General features: G+C 33.3%; 1 protein-coding gene across 2 annotated transcripts; it reads left to right on the top strand.

The window, feature by feature from the left end:
- The first annotated feature begins 266 nt into the window (after nucleotides 1-266).
- LOC11438436 (polycomb group protein EMF2B) lies at nucleotides 267-8,943 on the top strand. Of its 2 annotated transcripts, XM_039834428.1 has the most exons (16): nucleotides 277-377; nucleotides 513-653; nucleotides 1,222-1,277; nucleotides 2,644-2,708; nucleotides 3,076-3,128; nucleotides 3,965-4,018; nucleotides 4,102-4,161; nucleotides 4,758-4,804; nucleotides 4,895-5,016; nucleotides 5,620-5,694; nucleotides 5,773-5,896; nucleotides 6,646-6,694; nucleotides 7,244-7,327; nucleotides 7,881-7,960; nucleotides 8,097-8,186; nucleotides 8,529-8,943. In XM_039834428.1, exons 2-16 carry the CDS (start codon nucleotides 528-530, stop codon nucleotides 8,650-8,652), a joined length of 1,209 nt encoding a protein of 402 aa, XP_039690362.1. In that variant the 5' UTR covers nucleotides 277-377; nucleotides 513-527; the 3' UTR covers nucleotides 8,653-8,943. The 2 variants fall into 2 exon arrangements, with proteins under 2 accessions (XP_024640393.1, XP_039690362.1); XM_024784625.2 differs by having other exon boundaries at nucleotides 267-377; nucleotides 5,620-5,896.
- Nucleotides 8,944-9,622: the final 679 nt, after the last annotated feature.

Here is a 9,622-nt window from a genome sequence, read left to right as displayed (position 1 = left end):
TTAACAGAGTATAAATTTGCAATTCGCATACAACAACTAGAAGAAGAAGAAGCCAGCATCGATAAAATAAAAAAACCGTTTAGTGAAAAAAATCGAGAGTTAAAGGAAAGGAAAACTTAACATACCTATAAATAGGTATGTTTTTTGCGGGTGGGCTTGGGCTCAAAGCCCATGAGCTTTTTTCCCCTTCTTATACAGGTGCGTTAGAAGTAAATTAGAGGGGTGCAAATAACAATCCTCATCTTTTCCTCTTATATTAAGATGGGCCCATTATTATCGGGCCCAATACAGTGTGTAATGAACTACGTTGACGGTGCCATGCTCTTCCCTTCTCCGCCAGATCGACCAAGAACTTCTTCGCATTTTCTCTCTTCTCTGTAAGTCTTCCTCTCTCATGAATTTCTTTGTTTTCAGCTGCAATATTCGTTTAACCTAATTGTGTTTCAGCTCATTACTTCAATTGCGTGTAACAATGTATGTTTAATTGAAGTTGATTTTGTGTTTGTTTGTAGGTTGAAGAATTCAACATGTGCCGGCAAAATTCACCGGTGCATAATTCCGGTGAAGAAGAAATTACAGCTGATGAAAGTCTTTTGATTTATTGCAAACCTGTTGAATTCTACAATATTCTCTATCGTCGTTCTCTTCACAATGTATAATATTACTATTACTTCCTAATCAGTATATGATTGTTTCAACTTTTAATTAAGCTCCATAATATTCATTTATTGTTTTTTTGCTATTTTTTCTGTGTTTTGGTTGTTTAAATATTGGTAATTTATAATTTTATGATTAAGGGATTAGAAATTGTGCTATGATTTGAACTTAATGCCGAGATGAGATGTTGACTGATTTTTTTGATATTTAAACTTTTTTTTTTTTTTTTTTTTTTTTTATATCGTTGGGGCGTGTCCCCATGCAGAAAACGTAAGATTAATATCTGCCTGCCCGGGGGGCCAAGTAAAGTCTGGCCAACACATTTTTGAACTCTGCGGGAATCGAACCTGGGAGTACTAGGTCGTTTCCCCGAGTCTAGGGCAGGTTACTCCACTGAGCCGAGCGGTGTTGGTTGATATTAAACATGTGAAGTGGTTTTTATGCGATTCTACATTTGAAAGTTGCTCTTAAAAATTGAAATTAGCATACATGTCAAAATTTTATGTTTTTTTTAATATAAAAGATATGTTGATTGATACCATTTGGAATTCATTTCTCTTGCAGCCTACTTTTCTTAAGAGATGTTTGCGCTATAAAATAAAAGCAAAGCAAAAAAGGAGGTAAATATTCCTTTGAATTGTTATATACATGTATTATAGTTATTTCATCTAGTTTTTAGTTTCATCATTCAATTTGTTGAAGTACACTACTCTTTATACCATTTCCTTACTCTTAAATTGTTGATTCAACATGATTTTTAAGAGTTATACTAATAGAAATTAATTATTTGGGGATACATGAATAGTAATCATCTATCTACTTTTTTTGGTAATAGGAGAATCGATACAGAAAAAAAGGAATTTGATTTGTGAGGATTGAGAATCCGACAGTAAGAGAAATAAATGCTACAAACGAAAACTATTTAAATACCGACAAAACTTAATTACAGTTCCTTATGTTCTCGCCAATAAACTAAGTATACGTGTCATGTATTATCTTTTAAAAAAAAAAAAAAACCCCCGCAAGTTGTATTTGCAGAATCATCACTGCTTCGTTTCCTTGTACCATTGTATGAAAATTTTAATTTAGACTTGGCTGACTTGCAATGAATACCAACCCTTGATGGAAAAGAAAAAGTAAATGTGATGCTGCAGAACTAGGAAGTGTGTGAAAACTCTCTCTGTTCCCCACCATTTCTTTGACTATAGACCAGCAAACGTACGATAGAGGACGACTTGCTGAAGTGAAGACTTCGATCTGAGTGGCAGTCTGGGAAGTTGATTTGGGGGGGGGGGGGGGGAGGGGGAGGGGGAGGGTGGTGGTAATTTGGGACTCTGCGAGAAAATGACACCGTTTCTGTTTTTCGATTCCGGCACGAAATGTGAAATTTCGATTCACCATTCACGGGAGGTGTAGGTTCCCCTTGTTAGAGGGAAATCACAGTACACGTGTCCGTAATTTATTGGCGAACAACAGTAATAGGACCTTAGGCGCCGTACTTAAGATTTGTTCATTAAATAGTTCACAATTTATTAGTTGAAAAGAGAAACTAGCCTCTTTGCATATCGAATAAAGATTTACCCATTTTCAGATATCTATCTTATGTAATATGCAATGCTTCATTAGGGGTTGTAACTGGTAAGGTGAAGTTTTGAGTCTAGATGCCGAAAAGAAGTAAATGTCTCATTGAAGAAAGATGTTAACAGTAGGACAAGAAGTAAACAGTAAATTATTTGGCTATTTTATTTTAATTACGAAACTCTAGACTAAAAGTTGCATTTTGTCCCTAGTCTCAAATACTGTCCAAGTAATTCTTTAGCATACCATGATGTCTATTCTTCATCAGCTGATGATTTTTGCATTCTTGCCTGAATAACAATTAAGAAAGAAATTGTTTTGCTATGCTTTATCCTTGCGTTTCTTGTTGATTGTATTTATTGTTTGCCTTATTGGGTGGCAATTGTTTGATGGCTTTCTGTTTTGAAGGTTGCGAGCAGGAATTGTGGTTTTCAACTATAGGGACTGTTACAATGCGCTTCGAAAGACTGAAGGTACAGCATATTATCATATTGTCACCAGCTATGTTCAACATTACATCTTACCACTACCTTCCTATAATAAGTACAATTTTTAAGAGCAATCAAACTAGTAAACAATTTGGTAATGTTTTTATTTTCGATTCCGACTTCCTTCCATAGATGCTTATGGCTGATAGTTTTCAAGTGCAGAACTTCATCTGCCTTTAATTTGGACAGATATGATTTTGTAAACGTTACTCTTTTGAGCTGGCATTTTTTAATGCTTTTTTTTTGGGTGGTCTGTCATGTTATTCTCTTTTTTTGTGATGGTTTCTTATTAAAAAAAAAAAAAAAACAATTTTGACCGTACTGATACATTTCTGTTTCTTTCCAAATGTAGTGACTGAAGACTTTTCTTGTCCATTTTGCTTGATGCAGTGTGCGAGCTTTAAGGTATATGCTGTGATTTGAACTTCAGTAATTGCTTTTTTCATTCATAATTTGATAATTTGGGAGGTTGTTGTCTTGTCTCTTTTTTCTTTGTTAGAAGCTAAGAGAAAACTTCAAAAACTGTTTTTCATGGAAATCTATTGAATTTCAGTATTTTATATACTCATTCTCTTGTTTGAATGGTAGTGTCTATGTAGTTTTTTTTTTTTTTTTTAATCAAAAAAAGAAAAAAAGAGTCTGTAGTTTGTGTTGGATTCTACTGCAAAGATAATTAATTTTGAATAAACTGGTTTTGTAATATTCTCGTTCGTTGAACTAAAAGTGTTTTATGTTTGGATGTGAGTAGAAGTAGAACAACACATTTGTGGCTAAAATTGATTGCTCTTCATGGAAGCTCTGAATTCCAACCTCAAGTTTTAGAATCTATTTTGGAGGCTAAGAAGTTCTACTTGAGAACACCCAAACATGTTAAGTAATGATCGAAATCAAATTTATTTTTCTAAAACCACTTTTACCGTTTACAAAAATGAATTCTTACATGCATGTAGTATTATTTTGTTGTGGTAATGTTGATTGGATACATAACTTCAATACATTTTGTACATCTCAACCTGCTCATCTTATGTTAAAAAAATATTTTCCTCATTTGTGCTATAATTGAACAAAACAAATTGATTATGACTTGCTTAACACACTTTGTTTTGGCTCTTTGTTCTGTTCAGTTTTTTTACTAGAGCTATATGAACTTATATGTGAAGTTTCATCTTTTCTCCTAATCAATAGATAGTTTCGTTCTCCGTTTTCTTTGGCAGTTAATCAACCTCAGTTTGTTTGTGCAGGGTTTGCGATTTCATCTTTGTGCATCACATGATCTATTCAACTTTGAGTTCTGGGTATGCAGCTGTACCTATTAAGTCAACTTTTTAATATTCTATTATTTCTGAATGAATGGTTATTTAACTAGTTCCATTTTTAGGTCACCAATGATTACCAAGCAGTGAACGTCTCTGTAAAAACTGACATATTGAGATCAGAGGTCAGAACCTTCTCAGACTGGACTTGTGGTGAAATAATTTGCTTAGGGATTGTATATCATATGAAGTTAGTCCTGAATGTTGATAGGAGTAACTCATTGGTATTATTGAAAAAACTAGGATCTAGCCTAATAATACATTATATTTCCCATGTTTGATGTGAGCAGCGGCATTCTCTTCCTGTTCCTGATGAATTCATGGAATGTATATCCCATAGAATATGATTTTTATATGGCATCTTTTGCACTGCCATAGGGCTGTGACTCTGACCTTACTATGGGATCTATTTCTCATGCCAGGATCAGATGCATATCATGTTTATCTTATCCCTTGCCCAATGTATTCTTATAGGTGTTGGGCAAAGGTTGAACAGAACGTTCAGGTTTAAAGATGACCTAGCATTAGTCTGTCATGCCTTGAAATTTTCAACAGAATATTTGTCTCAAATGTGTTGCTTATGTTACTGAGATTTAATGATGGAATTTCCTTTTTGAGTGACTACTTGATTGGGATTTCATTTGATGTGTATGATTTGTTTTTGCTTTTTTTTTTATTTTGTTTATTTGTTAACACGTGTGGCATATCTATATCTATGCAGAATGTTGCTGATGGAGTAATTCCACAATCACAAACCTTCTTCTTCTGGTTGGTTGTCTATATCTAGTTAAAGCAGTCATTGATCAATTTATATAATTTTAAGATGATTGACTATAAGCTATTTAACAAACTATACAGTTCAAGATCTCGAAAGCGTAGACCAAGAGGCTCCGTTCAAAATGGGAAGCATGCCAATGTAAATTTCCTGAAGTTGGATTCACCAGAAGGCATACAGAATGGGGTTCTACAGAAAGACAACGGTATACATTGTATTTTGATGCCTTCCATAAGTATGATTAGAAACAGTTTTAGAGACAATTTAATGACATTTTTAGGTGGCCTAAAGCACATAAAATTTGCCAAGATGCAACACATTGATATTTGTCTTTTAAAGCATACTTTTAGAAAAAACTGTTTGGTCAATGATAGTTTATAGAAGGAAGAAGAGTACTGGATGCAATTTTTTTTGGCTCTAACCAGCAAGAAAGCAAAGCGGGAAAGGCTGTTCTTTTCTCTATTGCTGGATTTTTGGCAGAGAAAAAAGTTTGGGATGCAATGTGGTTGTGGTTGTGTTGGGGCTGGGGGGTACGTGTGAGCTTGGCTAGATTAACTTAATACCTTCATATAATCTATCTATTAAGATGCAAAGTGGTATACAGTATTCAAAGTTGAAACATCCCTCTTATCTCCCTTTCGAACTAAAAAGGTGCAAGTTGATGTAATTCATTTGCTGTTGTATATAGGAGAGGGACAAATACTTACTCTTTTTTTCTTCCAAGTTTGTTAATTGAGAGTAATGTCTATACAATTCATTCCCCATAAAGTCTTTGTGAAATAGACTGAAATTCTAAAGTTATTTGTAGATATCCTGTCCAGCAAAGGGGAGAATATGTCAAGAGCATCTCGTAGTGAGAAGAATTTGCAGAATGAGGGAAATGGTGGGGTAAAATTTGGTCCTGATCATCCTAGTGCCATGGATTACGCGGAACATGTTGAATCTAGTTTTAACATTCCAGGTGCTTCAATTGCCATGCCCCAATCTTCTGAGGACCCTGAATGTAGCAAATCAATATATAAAAGTGATCCTGCTCTGCCTACTAAAGCAAAGAAGTTAAATGCAGACCGTTCAGACTCAAAAAGGTATGTTGACTATGTTCGCAAAGCCTTGTTTTTTCTTATCTTATATTTTTTAAGCTATAAACTTCAGTTATAACTTCTAAATGAGTTTATCATACTTGACTATATTTTAGATTCTCTTTTATTTATTTTATTTCTGTTTCTGCTTAGCTGTTCGCTTATTGAATTTGAAATATAAAGTAACTAGTCTCTATCAGTGTTTTAATAACCAGACCGGAGTTCGAGCCGACGATACCTCTAGGTCATCGTTTAACCCTGGATAACAAGTAAATTAAAAAGGAAAAAAAAACCGTTGACCCAACAGTGGTTCCATCCGTTTCATTTATATTATGTTTGAATGGAATTGAACCAACCGACAAATTGGTTGGTTCCCTGTTCAACCAGTCGAATCAGACGGTTCTGTATGACTTTTAAAACCTTGGTTTCTTTCTATGTCACATGCATGTGTAGTATTGATTTAAATACTAAACACATGTTTGACATGTGTAAATCATATAAAATAATACAAAGCTGAATACCTGTTTGACTTGCACAATTCTTGTATTGTATTTCTGTCAGCCATGTTGTGATTGAAGTTTCTTACCGTTGCATCATCAGATGTACATTTTTTTAAAAATTACCTTTTAAATTCTGTAATCACAGTGAAATATTATTAGATTGAGACAGTTGAGTCACATCCATCCTTTTGTTTTTCTTTTTTTCAATCTTATGAAGTCCTGATATGCTCATTTATGTCGAAATTGTTTCTCCAGTCGTATGCTCCTGCAGAAGAGGCAGTTCTTTCACTCACACAGAGTTCAGGTAATTAATTGTCTTAGATGTTTCTGATTTTTTATTCACCTAATTTGTTTCCTAACATGCTTGGTGTATGGACTATTTTATGTACAAGTTAATTTCTATAAGTGAATTACAGGTTCTTTTGATTTGATAACTGTAGAGACCCCTTGCCTTTTTTGTTCAACAGTTATCTGGCATCTCCATAAATGGATTTAATACTAAACTGTTAATCCTCATTTTGTAATTACCATTATGGATTTAATACTAGACTGCTAATCCTCATCTTGCAATTACCATTATATTTTTAATACTAGACTATTAATCCTCATTTTGTAATTACCATTAGCTTTTAGAAATTTTATTTTATTTTATCTCTAACAAACAAGAGTGCATGGGGTCAATATTAACTGAAGTGCTACTGGTTTTCATGTCTTTAGAATTAATTAGATAATATATGGATTAAATCCATACAATTTGCATATTGTCTAGCTTTAGCACTTTATATGGATTAGTAAGATAATGTATTTGATTTGTTTCCAAGTCCATTGCTCATTTTGTTCTGTGTTAATGAAGCCCATGGCACTGGAACAAGTGTTGTCAGACCGTGATAGTGAAGATGAAGTTGATGATGGAGTTGCTAACCTGGAAGATAGAAGGGTAATCTTAAAATATATTTCAAATTCTGTTTTTCTTCTTTTGCATATTTCAAAATGATGCTTTAGATTTTAGATTGTTACTTCCGGGCATGTTTTGTAGAATGAACATGGACATGTGGGTATGACTCACAGTTTACCGATAAGTGGGCAGGTTGCTCAAACTGGACCATAGTGTTTAAACACATGTTATACTTTGTAAACAACCTTGAATAATAGATAGGTATTGTAGCCGCTCTTTAGTTTGAGTGGTAGGCACAAATTGGTCGAATTTTGTAATCAAATAACGCGTGTTCTCTGTTTGCGTTTTCAATACCTTTTTTACTTTTGAATCAGGGCTGCTGATCTAACTAACATAACATGATCACATATAGTATAGCTCTCCGGCTCTCAATTACAATTCGTTGAAAATATGCTGTTTCTTTTAACTTCTTAAAATTCCCTGTTCATTTTGATCCGTTTCTGTTCTAGTAATTCATTAAGATCTTGTGCAGTTTGCTATCGGATGTTTAAAGTGCAACCGATTTAACATTAACCATTGTTGTTTAATGTTGCAGATGCTTGATGATTTTGTGGATGTTTCCAAAGATGAAAAGCAGCTCATGCATCTCTGGAACTCTTTTATGAGAAAACAAAGGTGTCCACTGATGGCGACCATATTAATATTTTATTTTTGTTTTTTTTCCCAACGGTTTCTGCAGGATGAGTTAAACAGAGTTCTGTACCATGTGCATGATTATTGTTGATATCTTGTATTTTTTTAACTGTGGTAGGGTACTGGCTGATGGTCATGTTCCGTGGGCTTGTGAGGCATTTTCCAAGCATTATGCAAAAGAGCTGAATTCATCCCGAACTTTATTTTGGTACTCATTCTGCTCCTTTCTCCCACTAATAGTTCTCTAATTTCTGTAGTTTGCCTGCTAAAAGGATTTGTTCCGAAGATAATAAAAAACAAGCATAGATATTGATCCTAAAAAATGACATTTTTATCATTTAAGAGAACAAAAATCCAATCTCATACTTAGACAACTCTTGTCTCTTATATGAATTAACAATATGTCAATTGCCAACCACGTGAAAGTTTACATATTATTTGCCTTTTTTTTTTTTTTTTGAAGGATCTTATTTACATTTTTTTCCTTTAGTTTTTATTTGCTGCATATCTCATCTTATTGAAATTTTTGTATATCCTCCCTCATACTCAGGTGTTGGAGATTATTCATGGTCAAACTTTGGAATCATGGGCTTCTTGATGCATCAACAATGAACAACTGCAGTATAATATTGGAAAGCAACCAAAACGGGGGATCAGACAGTGGCACAAATTGAAGACCATCTGTCTCATCCACAACAATATATATACAATCTTCCTTGCCTTGTATTTGTAACAAATTGTACAATATTGAACAATGTATGCTATTAAAATATTGGGGGTGGGGGCTGTCTTTTAAGTTATGTTTCGAACTGCTGAGTGAGTTATGTCTAAGTTATAAAACTGAACAAAAAAATTATAACTATAAAAATGTATACAGTACAGAAGGTTAACAATATCTGCTTGGAAAAAGGTTTTGTGACAAGTTTTGTCTTGATTTTAATATGACGGTGGAATTTTTATTATAATGGTGTCATCTTCACACTATTGGGTGATTTACTTTTGTATTAGATGCGCGGGTAATCCATTATATTCTGATTTACAAATGGAAATGTAGAAATTATAGTATTATTTTGGGTTTATTTTCAGGACGAGAATAAGAGAGAGATAAATAAATTATGATATAGATATCATCATCATCATATGGTAAACTTTTATACTTTTCTGAATTTGATACACTCTAGTAGTCTAATAACATGACTGCAAAATTAACACTAATTCACTTTACACTCACCGATAAAAATACTATATATCCTATGGTGTATGCGATTAAGTAAAATAAAACTGACGGTAGAACCATATATTTGCATAATTTTTGAAATTGAGACTAACTAAAGAACCAAAAATCACATATTGCTCAAACTAGAGAGAGACAGGAAGAATAATCATCCTTACTCAAAAAAAAAAAAAAAGAGCAATCAACTTAAAACTTTTAATTTTAATTAAATATAATTAGTTTTTACAACATTAACTTATTCTAACAACTCTCACCATATTATAAGATAAGTTATGATAGAAACATAATTGATTTCTCCTATCCGTAAAACCTAACTCAATTGACAATAACTATATTGATATGTTTAATGTTTTCACCTTGATTCGAACTTAAAACCTCACAATTATATATGTAAATTTCAGTTCGTTTAC

This window comes from Medicago truncatula, chromosome 5, assembly GCF_003473485.1.
Source record: "Medicago truncatula cultivar Jemalong A17 chromosome 5, MtrunA17r5.0-ANR, whole genome shotgun sequence".
NCBI lineage: Eukaryota > Viridiplantae > Streptophyta > Magnoliopsida > Fabales > Fabaceae > Medicago > Medicago truncatula.
Note: the sequence above shows the minus strand (reverse complement) of the source record. Positions and strands in the feature narration are given on the sequence as shown.